Raw genomic sequence first — 13,112 nt, 5'->3', positions numbered from 1 at the left:
ACATCTTAATTTAACCCATCTCTATTAATCTGTGCATCACCATGAGGGCATGGCCTACCAGCAAAGATTCAATGCCTCTGTCTCCAGCTGAGGCTCCATGGCTTCTCCCTGACTTTGCCTTCTTTCTTTCAGCATTCAGTTTAGTTTTCCCCACCTAGCTCTACTCCACAGGCCTAAGACAGCTTCTTTATTAAACAGTGGTATTCACAGAATACAGAAGGGAATCTCACAGCACTTCCTCTTTTTTTTAAAAATTAAAAGGAAGGTTTTAACTTTAACATAGTAAAATTACAAATAACAAAGCAATTATCAAGCAATAATTATAGTTTATCTTTTGTCATAATTAAGGAAAACTATAATTGTAACTTCAACTCCATCAAAGACACCAGAAGGATATAATATTACCTAAGTAAACAGAAAGTGCATTGTATGCTACTGTCAGAATGCTAGAGCTGACAGAGGCATCTCGCTGCCTGGACAGTCACTCAAAGTTCTTCTGTACCATTGGGTCATCCATCTTCAGCCTACAGGCCCATAGTATCCAGCAGACTTTTCCATGAAGCAGGAAATTTTAAAGACAGTTCCACCCATATTGGCAGTAACTTTCTTCTGTGTCCTGCAGAAGGTCTGACAGACTCTTTCATGAAACAAGAACCCCAAAGGACCATCTCACCTTTAGGCAAGTTCAGCAGCCATTGGTCCTGCATGTCCACTTCACACAGCATAGCATCAAGCAGTCCAGGGAAGAACAGTTTCTTGCCCCAATGGCTAGCAAACTCCATAAGGAGCCTTTTCAATGCCCATCTTCCTCTTGAATTGGTGCTGCCAGGAACCAGGAAGAGATGTGTCTCACGTCATGAAAAGTCCAAAGTTCTTTTTTTAATACTTATTTATTTATTATGTATACAATATTCTGTCTGTGTGTGTGCCTGAAGGCCAGAAGAGGGCTCCAGGCCTCTTTACAGATGGTTGTGAGCCACCATGTGGTTGCTGGGAATTGAACTCAGGACCTTTGGAAGAGCAGGCAATGCTCTTAACCACTGAGCCATCTCTCCAGCCCCCAAGTCCTAAGTTCTTAAAGCGCTATAAATGCCATGCTCTGAAGGTCTCTGAAAGAGTTGAAGAATACCTAACTGCCATATATCTCTATATATCTAGAAAACCTAACTAACATGACTAGAAGCTTGACTATTATAGATGACTCTCTATTAACCTATATTTCTTAATTATACATTACATTTTTAGATGAACTGCACAAACACAATACCTTAATCAAGAGCGGAGATAGGCATATAACAAAACTGACCTTAAATTTGTATCAACAAACCAAGATTTATACCAATATACATCGCTATAACATACCCTTTAAATGTAAACAAACATTTATAAACAATCATTTAAAGAATTTGGGTGTAGTTCTCTCCAAACTTCTTCCTGCTCTTTGTGGGCCAAGTAATTTTGGGGGATGTTCATGATGACCTTTTGAGGGTCTTAGTCCATCAAACCATATTAGTCTGAAAAGGATTCCACAGGTTCTCATCTTCTGTGGAAACAAAAGCAGAGCCTCTTTTTCCAAGCAACAAATCCTTAGACCCAAATTTGGAAATCATGATACCTTTAGAATGCATATGCTGGATTAGTTTAGCAGCCCATACAATGAAATGTCTCTTTGTACTAGGTCCTTCACAGTAAAATAAATTCAAAGGAAACACAATAATATACATAATCCAAATGTTCTGTGTATATTGTATCTTTACATGGATTATTTGTTATTATTCTATTACTTTTAAATATTTATTTTATGATCTTTTTCCTTTAATCTATGACTGTACTCTGTGTCTTTAAAGACTTTGTTTTGTTTTGTTTAAACCCATTTATTTTTATAACTCTCTATACCTTTTTTCTTTTCTCTCTCCCAAGCCAACATACATTTATTCAACACTGTGACTCGTTTAGAGGTCGTTTCCATCTGCATTTGTCTTTATTGTGTATCTGTAATTATCTTTTGACCAGGAGCACTATTTTTAATGCTAAGTGGGCAGGGCTAAGACCACCTCCACAGTCCTGCCTGCTTGCTCTGCGCAGTCCAGCATGGTGGAACTGTTCACTGCCTATGAAAACCATGCACACTGCTTCATTTTTAGGCACGCAGAGGGTCAATGTTGTCATTAAGCAAGTTGTAGCATTCTGCTTATACACCCCCATTTAAATGCTCCAAAACGAGATCTCATCAGAGTTTGTACTGGTAGCATAGCCCAGGAAGCAGCCTTTTTAAAATGGGGCAGCTTTTTTTTTTCTGTTACTACTGAACCAGGAAGACGTCTTTTAAGGAGCTGCAGTACACTGCCAGCAGCAAGCAAAATGCAGGCTACCAAGAAGCTATGCTTAACTCTGTTCTTTTGTGTCTAGAATTACTTTTGAAGATTTCTCAGGTTTTAAGTGGATTTAGTTGGCCACATTGGCATGACCCCACATCACAATTCAACTTTGTACATAGAGATGTTAAATGGATTAAAAGTCAAATATATGCATTTCTACACTGTTGGTAAATATAATGCTGAAGTACATTTTTTGAAGAATTATATAAAAGATGCTTTCTTGCCTAAAAGGAGTACTAGCTGTTTGCACTGATCTGAATGCCAGAACCCAGCTTCAACTTGTCCAACTGGGAACTGTCACATGATGAGATTGGCAACACCCACTGCTCAGGTCTGCAGTTTAGTTAGATGCCCTTACCAACTTGTTCCCTTTCCTAAGGATGGAACATCTGAACTCAGAACTTGAGAGTCTTTTATTGCTATCCTCCAGTTACAAAAAACAAAATTGGGAAGTTTGTCATTCTCAGTTTCCTCCATTTTTGTCATTTATAAAGCTTTTCCATTAATTGGACACACACAGACCAATCTTATTATAGGAAATAAGTCAGACTCAGAAAGATAAATACTGAATATTTTCTTTCATATATAAAGTCTAAGCATAAAATTATATATGTGTATGGACATAGAAGGGGGCTTGAAACTTGAAAGGGGATCATGGCGGGAGGAAGAGATAAATCTTTAAAGGGGAGGATAACAGGATTCATGTGATGTTATATCAGAAGAGGGAACTGTTGGAGGACAGATGTGTTGGGGGTGGTGGAAAAGGACTGGCTAAATTAGAATAAAGTATAATGACTCGAATGTATGAAAATGCCACAATGAAATGTATCACTTCATAAGCTACCTTAAAACAAATGTTTTAATCTAAGACTTCAGTTTAAAAAGAGAATACACACACTTTTCATTTGAATCCTGTCTTTATAGTTTCTGGGACAATAGAAACTCTTGGCTTCAGTTGTCATCCACTCCTTCCTATTCTAGGAATCATTCATTCCAGCCTCAAATTCAAAAGACACCAGAGAGAGTTCTTATCTTTATTATTATTTTAATAGGCATGCAAAAATGAAAGTAGTGAAGTAAAAAAGAAATGGCCCTGCTTCAAAGAAAACCATCTTTATGAAGGAAAAATTCAAATGCTGGATCAAACATTTTAAATCACTTGATCTTGTGTGTGTGTGTGTTTTATACAGACAATTGAAACCAGGGAAACTTTATAGTAGGCAAAATTTTAACGAGTGATGGAGTTTCACTGGCATTTAAGAGGCCAAACACAATGATCTTAACTTGTGCCTTCACTTAACTGTGGTAGGGTGGGCACATGCCTCCATACCCACACATATAAATAATATGACCGAACTTAGCTGGGAAACAGAAGCCATGAGGTTCTGAGAAATTTAGTATGCTCATTAAGTTCCATATCTCTATTTTTCTATTTCTTCCTCATTGAACCCATGCTAGAAATACTAATTTTATAGAAAACATAGTTGTTGCAAAGGTTAGGGGTGAAATTCATGCTTCTGGGTTAGATAGTGTCAAAGGCATTGCGGTTTCCTGTGACTGCATCTTTTTTCCTCTAGGTGTTTTAGAGTAGCGTAGAGCACAGAGCACCATGAGGCAGTTAACTCTTCAGGGGCAGGTATTCTTTCCTGAAGAGGACCGAACCAGAGCCTCACTTGAAGGAGGCCCTCACCACCCTACCCTTGATGGGCTGCGGAGGACGCCAGTTCCCCACTAGGGGAACCGGGGGCTCATTCTCAGCGCTGGCAAAGAGGCTACGCAGCTTGGCCATCTGTAAAGGGAAGCAGACTGTTAGAAACTACTGGCTTTCTAAGCTGGCCACGCAAATCACAGACCCAGTCTCCATGGGTAGGTCATGAGTTGGCAAATATCAGTTCTTAATATAAGCAGTTCTTTACATTCAGGATGCCCTGCTCTCTGGATAACCACCTTTCCCACCTGCATTTCTCCCGGGTTATAAACTGAGGGGCCAGCATGAGGTGTATCACTTTACATAAAAAGGGATGATGGTTTATTGAATGCTTGCAAATAAGAAAAACCTTGATAGGCTTCCGTTGTGCGACCAACTTAAGTATTTATGAAATTACTTTAAAGGACGAGAAAAAAATTAAAACCAGGCCATATGTTAAAATGTTAGGCCGGACGGTGGTAGTGCACACCTGTAATCCCAGCACTCAGGAGGCAGAGGCAGGCAGATCTCTGTGAGTTCAAAGCCAGCCTGGTCTACAAGAGCTAGATCCAGAACAGGCACCAAAACTATACAGAAAAACCCTGTCTCGAAAAACAAACAACAAAAGTTAACCGCTTCCTTCCTTTTTTTTCCTTAAAGGATCATAAAATAGGAAATTATCATAAAGACATACTATGCCTTGGCAGTCTACATGGTTCAGTGTGTGAAGGTGCTTATGACAAGCCTGACAACCTTTGATGCCCTCACCTGTGATTGCACTCACCTGGTCTGAGCTCACGGTCATGGGCTCCCTCAGCAGCAACCACACGATGCACTCTTCACAGGGCGGCGTGGTGAAGGAGCCATGGTAGGTCCAGTAGTCCCGGCAAGCAGGAAACAGGCACGATGGGTCGAAGTGAGTGAAAGGAGCCTCCTTGCCCTAGAAGACCAGAGCACTCTAAGAGGACACGTGCACTCTGCGCCCCCGAGAGGCTTCACATACTCATTTATGTGAAGGGATTTCACCAGCGAAAAGGAAAGCTGCCATTTGAACAGGTTTAGGCCCTTCACTAGTAAACCTCAGATGACAAGGATTTTGCTTTATGTTCTGACTCGATCTGTTAGAGTCACTGCAGTATTTTATTCCTTGTTTTTATGGTCTGTGGGGCTGCGATTCTGTGCTTTCTCACAGGGATTACTCGGAATGAAGAACACTTCTTGGAAGCTGATTTGAAGACTTCAGTACATTTCATGCTCAGAATATTTACTTCGTCTAGTGTCCACACTTAAAAAATGCTACTTGGAATAATCTCAAAAACAGATAAGTAAGTCTGTTAGTTAGAAGAATACTGTTAATATTAAGCTTATATAGGAGCTACCAGAAAACTACAATACCAAAATTAAAGAATGACAGTGGGTGGCATAGGGAACCTCAATGATCCTGTGCCCACCATGGAGAGGGGAAGGAGACCCCGGAACGTCTCACTCACCTTCCTGTGGAAAGTCCTTATCTCATAGGCTGAGCAACAAATGAAATAACAGATGTGAAAGTGCTCTAAGGACTCAACACTAAAGAAATATGAGGATATTTACTTTTATATGCAAACATATAGCATCCATCAGACAGTGGCATGTTTTCCCAGAAATTCGAAGACAATTGATATGTTCTGACTCAAGTTTACCATACTTAAATGATTTTCTCTTACCTTTGTCTTAATTTTGTCCAGGGCATCAAGGATAAACTGGAACTCTCCTTTCTCCCGTCCTATCTGTAAGAAAATAGACATCCAATAAGATATTTTTCCCTTCTTCATAATTGGAGATCTTCATAAAAGCTGATTTGACCCATCCACTTGCTATTGGTGTTTTATAAATCTTCCATTGTCACTGGTTAAGCCAAATATAAGTTTATTCATCCTAAAAGATGGTAGAATATATGTTTTCTAATCTAAATTTGAATTTTAGTTCTCTGAAGTTCAAAACCACAAAATTATATGTTGGTTTCAACTCTATTTCCTCGGCCCTCTCTGTAAAGAGATTCCATTTTTTAAAAGAGCCAAAGCAAAAGTAGATAATGTTTCCACAACTGAACTTATTGTCTCTCTCCTCATAGTCCTCTCTGTGGATTCAGAACATAGAACAAACTAGGTCATTCACTGGCTTAAAACTCAGATTGGGTTACCACGAAGTTCATGTGTTAATGTCACTAAGTCCTCTTTAAACCAAGGTTGGCTGGACAACACACGCATTCCTTGCGCCATTCTAGCCTGAGATCCTGTGGGTGGGGGCCCCCTTAAGCTGAGGGTAGGTCCAACCAGTCACTTGGCATCAGAGAAGTTTCCAGCACTGACTTTCCTGTTTCCAGTGTGAAAAGAATATGAACACATGTCAGACTCACACACCCTCGTCCTTGTCTTTCCCTTCATAAGCTCTGAGCTTCTCCTCTCACACGTGTTTAAATACAAGGGAAAGATGGAATGCGTGGGCTCTAAACATTAGTAATGGATTACATTCTGAATGAGACAAATTACCATCAATGTCTACCTCACCTTCAGAAAAATTCCAACAACAGCAATTCCATCCGGTTGCTTTAAAGCTTCTCCAAAGGTATTGTACTTTGGGTTCCAGTGAACCAGGTGGAGCTGCAACCACCAAACACAGGTTGTGAGAAAAATCCTTGGATACAGAAATGAGCATTATTATCCACAAGAGACTCAAATGTGTGCAACCTTCAGGTTGTTGCTGAACACTCTCATGGAAGTTGATGAAATTCTAATTATTAATAGGCAAAGCTTCAGTGAAATTTTAATAGTTCAAATAAAAAGTGTGTGAAATCACTTGCCTCCTCATTGACAGACTCTAGTGTCTAGCAGCAAGCTTATCTTAATCTAGGACAGGAGCACACCCTAAGTAATCGAGTTGTCCATATTGAGTTCCTTAAAATGGCAAATGATGGTTTATAGTTGTTAAAAATTTTTATTCAATTCCAAAAATGTGAAATAACCCACGTACAAACATCACACTCAAAGCCTGTTTCTAATCTGGAAAACAATTAGCCCAAGCTTTCTCCAGCGGTGAAGGAAACGTCTGTTCAGGAAGACAGTCCTAAGAATTTATCAGTCTCTACCTCACTGGCTATATAGAAATGGCTGTGGCACCCTAAATGTGTTGTATCTCATCGAATTTGGAAGCCAACCAGATAAGGCCTGGGTAGTATTTGAAGTTTCATCAAGTTTTATTTAACCAACAGTTAAGTACTCAGTGATGCCCCCAAATGGATCAGCTGCAGTGTGCTGCCATGCTCACATTTCCATCCAATCCCAGTCCTCACCAACATCTGCTCTGGAAAAGAGTAGAGCAGAAAAAAGTGAATTTTGCTCACCTCTAGAGTAATGCAATACAGACTTGATTTTCTAATGAAAATGGGAAGTACCCTGTCTTATTCTATCTGCAAGTTACTGCCTTAAACAAGATGCATACACATACAAGCATACTTCCTTAAGCAAGGAGAAAGTAAGGATTTCTTTTAATTACTAAGTATTGTTTTTTGAAGCATTATATGTACCCATAAAAGAGGTACCTGAGCCAGTCTGTACAAAGAAGACCAGGCCCTGCCACACTGCTTCTATTATGTAACCTTATGTTGCTTATCTGTAACCTCTTACAAGTTGTTGTGGTGGGGATCAGATCAGCTAGAGCACACATTAGTCTCACACACATTAGCTGCCTTGCTGGTCCTGGTTCCTTTCAAGACTATGCCCGTTTTTTTTTCGATCTAATCTGGAGAATCTTCATTGAGAATACTGAGCCACTGGTCCACTCTTCTCTGTCCTAGTTTATGTGGGGGCTTCACTTTGTGAGTGAGCGGCTTGAAGCAGAATGGGTTCTGCAGTTGTTCCTAAGTTTCCAGTTTTAACATTTGAGACCCAGAGTGGACTGGGTGGTTCCTCCTACCTCAGCAGCATACTTCACTCCATCCACCGTGTGCTCAGAGCCATGGTCATCTGAGGAGCCCCAGTGAAGATGGAACTGGCGAAGTCGGTAGGGTCCAGAGAGAGGACCACCCCTCAGCACTGTGGGTAAGATAAGGTGACTGATGAGTCCCCCTCCCTCTGCAGAGCCTTATCTGAAACCAACACTCTACAGAAGACTCCATGGTTAAAAGATGTCACCTCCTGGGAATATGGGGCCATCTGCAAGTGTTTGTAACTTAAAGTCCAAATATATCAAAGGAAGAATTTTCCTTTTTCTCTTATTTTTGCTTGTTTTTCTTGTCTTTTTAACACTTTAGAAAACAAATTAAAGTAACAGATGTCTATAGGACCCTGAGGATAGGTTAGTAGTTCAGGGAAGAGCTAGGTATTTGACGGGATTTAGATACCATTTCCGAGTCCACACACATCATTGTGTGATCTCAGGCAAGACGCTCAACTTCTCTGAACTGGTCTTTGAATCTCTAAGAAGGTGTTAATAATCCCACACTTTGCGAGCTGCTGTGAGGATTAACTGAGATCAAGCACTTAAATGGTGCTCATCTCACAGTGCCCTGCGAGGAAGGGAACACTGAGCAGGTGGGGACTCCTCCATAGTGTCCCAATTTCAGTTGTGTTTTACTTTAGAGGACAAATGAGACCTCTCATATACATCTACTTTAGACTATGACTGCTCAAGTCGGATGAAACAAAATTTCAGCAGTTTCCCAGGAAGCTAGTCAGGGTGGGCTGATATANTATGACTGATATATATATGAAATATGATATATGCTATATATGAAATATAATATATGACAATTTGGGGGCATTAATATGGGCTTGTACAACACTTACCTAAATCTCTCATGCAATTTGATCTCTAGTCATGCTGTCTGGAGAATAACTTAAAAGTTCAAACGTCTTCTAAAAGATACTGAAAACTGTACAGAAACTCTAATTCTAACATCTACCAATGTTAAGTTAGATGCAAATAGCATTGTAACAGCAGCTATTTTAGAAAGGCTTGGTTTCTTGCAGTGAGACAGGAAACCCATAGTGCAGACCTAGAGCAATAATTCTAGGCTTGAACCAGCTTGATCAAATGGAAAGCAGGTGCTTTGGTTTGTTTCTAGTCCAATCACTGAGAATAACTATGATCAGGACATGAGTATAACTTATTGTACTAAACTATGTCAAATTTCTAATACTCAGTGTTTTGTCTTTTAAATGGTATTTTATGTGATTCTGTTTGTAGTTTTTAATTTTGTTGTTTTTTTTCCCTCCAAATGGAACCTCAGTGTTAAGGCAAAGGAAAAGTGGGAAAGAGCAGCCTGAAATAATTGCTCAAGAAATGGTAAGCTTCTGTCATCTCCCTTACCTGGAAGGCAGGAATGACCACTCTACCATTATTTCTTATGACATCACCAGGATGTTCATTCATTTTAGCTCATGAAGAACATGGTTCTAGGAAATTGCATTCTTGATAACTAAAGAATAATTCTTACTTAGACTTATTTGCAAGGAAATACAAGCTTGCTTAATTGAAGCAAATTTTTACTCTTTAGCTCTGACTGGCCCCAGACTCATTAGAAAGACCAGGTTAGCCTCATATTTGTGGCAGTCCTCTTGTCTCTGTCTCTTGGGTGTTGGATTTATAGGTGAGAGCCACCAAGCCTGTCTGAAATAAAGTCAAATTAGTCTTATTTATTTCGAAGATTGGATACTAGTGTAGAGTTTAAAAAGCATATTATTTTTCCAGTTTTACACTAACATTGACCCAAGAAGAAGTGGTCATATACATCAGAAACACTCAACACAAAGATTCTTTGGTTGAACCCCAGTGAGCTACTGGACCCAGGTCACCTGAACTCACACAATATCCCTACCTTTCCCCATTGATTGGCCTTTTTCCAGTCACCCAGGGAAGAGAAGAACCAATTGATTTCCTTCTGTTTGAGGGAACCTGTTCTCCATACCATCAGGAAACACAAGAGCTTCAACTTTCAATAGTCATAAGAAAGTCCACGTGAACTCCCTACCCAACCATAATCTGTCTCAGGAGTGTGTTATGAACGTTTAACTTTGGTATATGGCCATCTTTCAGCAACAGAGTAACTGAAATTGGACGGTGTATTATTCTTCTTCATTCCATAAATATAATTCATTACAACTAGAGCCAGGTTAAATATCATTTCCATTTCTGGGATGAACCTGTCCCTCTTCCCAGTAATTCTGTCACTCTGTCACAAACTGCATTTTGACAATAGATACCAAAAACACCCACATGATCCTTCCTAAGTGCTGCACTTACTGGACCTGTCGTAAGTATCATCAAACACAACTCTGCAGGTCTTTCCATTATTCAGGATGGTCTTTGCAGAGCCGGGATCATAAGATGCTGACCAAGGCTGCAGAGAGGGATCATGCCTGATGTCTTTTGTATGCAGCTCAATGGGTGACTGGTTGTCTCCTTTGGCAATTGGATAAAGTTCATGCCAGTGCTCAGGACCTAGGAAGTAAAAAGAAGAGAGTATGTTTATTTAGTACAACCCAAGGCCTCTTCCCAGTGGACTAAGCCAGAAAAAATATGCATAGACCAGAGAGTAGTCTTGGCTTCATATTAAGAGGTCTTGGGTTCAGATTAAGCAACAGAGCACTTTGCGTTCCAAACCTATTTAGAACCTTGCTTATCTATGCTCGAAGAGTATTTCAGTCTACTCAGTCCCTCCCCTGGCTTGGGAATCATGAAGCCTGAAAGCTTATCTTCGAAACAAATCACATATTGATCACATTTTTACATTACTTTGGAGCTTTCAAGGGACACTTTTCTTCTCTTGCCCATGGCTGAGAGATGACTCAAAATCAGAACATTGATTGTTTTTGGGGCCCCAAGCTCAAATAAACCAAGTGCTCACTGCTCAGTTTCACAGAGTAAGTTTCAATAGGACCTGACTTCGGGTCCAGTGACTTCTCAGATTCATCACTGAACTTTAGACTAGTTACAGTGTGTCTCTGAGCTTCAGATTCCTCCGTGGAAAGGAAAACAGTGAATCATGTTCAAAGGACCATGGGACATCTAAAAGTTCTCAGTAAATGCTACTTCCTAACTACCCCTACACCCACATTTTCCAGCATGCCTGTGAAATGCCAAGGGCAACCCTGTAATGCCCTGGCTCCACTCACCATTGTGACTGGCGTAGCCCCACTCCTTAGCCATGGTCACCTTCTTGGTTCTCTAAGCTGGACAGCTCTTCCTTTTCTTGCTCCAGGTGTCCTGCAAAGTCCCCACGAGTCCCGACTTTTATATAGGTCTCTTTCAGTGTGCATGGCCTTATTAGGTCAGCGGAGTGAGGCAGGGGACTAAACTGGATTGGGGTGGTATTTTGAAGGCGGAGCGGGGAAAGCCAATGAATTACAAGAGCTGGACAGCTGTCCTGGAGAGAGGGTGACAGGAGGAGGCAGGAGGGGAACGGAAGGCCCCTCCTTGGCTCTCACACGAGCTCTTTCTCTGCTCTCTTTGCAGGTTTCCAAGCGGCAGGGCTTTCTAAGAGCTCCGGTTTTGATCCTGCTGGTTCCCTCTTGGGGGTCTGGGCAGGCGCAGCACTGGCTGCAGTCCTGTTCTGCTTAGTCAGCAACTAAAAGCTGCTCCAGCAGCCTCACTCAGAAGACTTTGCTTTTCTCTCGGACTGGAGTACCGCCGGCTGCGGTCTTCTGAACGCTAAAGTTCCTTTTCCTGAAAGAATCCCCGGACGGTGGCGGGGAAAGAACTCCTCTGATCCTCTGACTCAATCGTGATTCCCTTGTGAAAACATGTAAAATCCTGGGAACACAGATGAGGAGGAACCGGGTACTGCACGCTGCCCAGTCCCGTTTTCCTTCAAGGGATGAGTTTCTGAGGCAGACGGTGCCAGGCTTCACATTCAGCCTAGCGGGCACGTTTGTCCAGTAGGACTCGGAGCACAGTCCGAGGCAGATCCTAGGCGGAGCAAGAACTCTGCACTCCAGCCTCACCCAGCAGCAGCCTGGGACTCAGTCACACTGGGAGCTGGGCTCCATTGGTCTCAGGACGCCAAGGATACCATAAAATGAATATGTTACCTAAAAATTTCACTCTCCAAAGCATAATCACAGACTAGGCCAAAACGAGGAAAGGGTCTACGGAGTTGGTTTGGGGGGAGGAGTCGTTTCTTTCCTCTCAGTTCTAATGTGTTTCGTAATACAATACCCACATAAAAGAAGAGTAAAACTGGACTATCCCATGTGTGCTTGTCAAAGGTATAATTAGAAATATCTGGTTACATCTCACACTAAATTAGTATGGCAGATGTTCGCAATTCTATGCATGCATTATAAAAAAATTCTTGTTTGGACAAGAATTTCTTTTTAAAAGACCAGAAAGAAATTAATTGAATGAGATTTCTGTATGCATTTTCTTATACCTTCTACTTTTTAAAATGGCTTTTTCCATTTTACTTTTCCTTGGGGGTTACAAAACCGGAGAAGGAAGTCTCCCATCATGGCAAAGACAGCTCATCGACCAGGCATGTGGAATGCCTGACCACATCAGAACCTGGACGCCAGGGTAGTCAGTCTCCAGGGTATTTTTGTGACCAGGGATCACTTGATCCACACAATAGCACTGTGGAATCAGGAACCCTCAGTTACTTTGGAAAATCCAAGCAAACACAGCTCTAAGCTAAGGGGCCACGCGTGTCTGGGTTTCTAGCTCATTGTGATAGGTTCTGCTGAGTTGGCGATTTAAAGTTACCAGCACATGGTTATGGGTGAATAAGCCAGAATCTCACTCCAGGCCACCAACTCTGACACTAACTCTTCTCTGACCTGGGTAATCAGGAGATTGATAACTAAATCTCATAATTACCAATACTTATTTGTTACTGATTATTGAGTTAAGACATATGAGAAATTCATCGTGCTCCCACTGTTCGTACCAGAGATTCTTTTTAACTGCTTCATTTACAATTTAATAATGCACACACTAGGGAATACAAAAAACACTAAGTAGAAAAATGAAATATCTAACAGATTTACATACAATAATTTTGAAAGCAGTCC

General features: G+C 41.0%; 1 protein-coding gene across 1 annotated transcript; it reads right to left on the bottom strand.

Moving 5' to 3' along the window:
- Nucleotides 1-3,398: 3,398 nt before the first annotated feature.
- On the bottom strand, nucleotides 3,399-11,386 carry Ca3 (carbonic anhydrase 3). The gene is made up of 7 exons (XM_050161776.1): nucleotides 11,220-11,386; nucleotides 10,348-10,545; nucleotides 8,020-8,138; nucleotides 6,615-6,707; nucleotides 5,772-5,834; nucleotides 4,850-5,005; nucleotides 3,399-4,167 (listed from the first exon to the last, which is right to left on the bottom strand). Exons 1-7 carry the CDS (start codon nucleotides 11,251-11,253, stop codon nucleotides 4,048-4,050), a joined length of 783 nt encoding a protein of 260 aa, XP_050017733.1. The 5' UTR covers nucleotides 11,254-11,386; the 3' UTR covers nucleotides 3,399-4,047.
- Nucleotides 11,387-13,112: the final 1,726 nt, after the last annotated feature.

This window comes from Alexandromys fortis, unplaced genomic scaffold (assembly GCF_014885135.2).
Source record: "Alexandromys fortis isolate MF-2015 unplaced genomic scaffold, M_Fortis_MF-2015_v1.1 scaffold_74, whole genome shotgun sequence".
NCBI lineage: Eukaryota > Metazoa > Chordata > Mammalia > Rodentia > Cricetidae > Alexandromys > Alexandromys fortis.
This window is presented reverse-complemented; position numbering and strand designations above follow the sequence as displayed.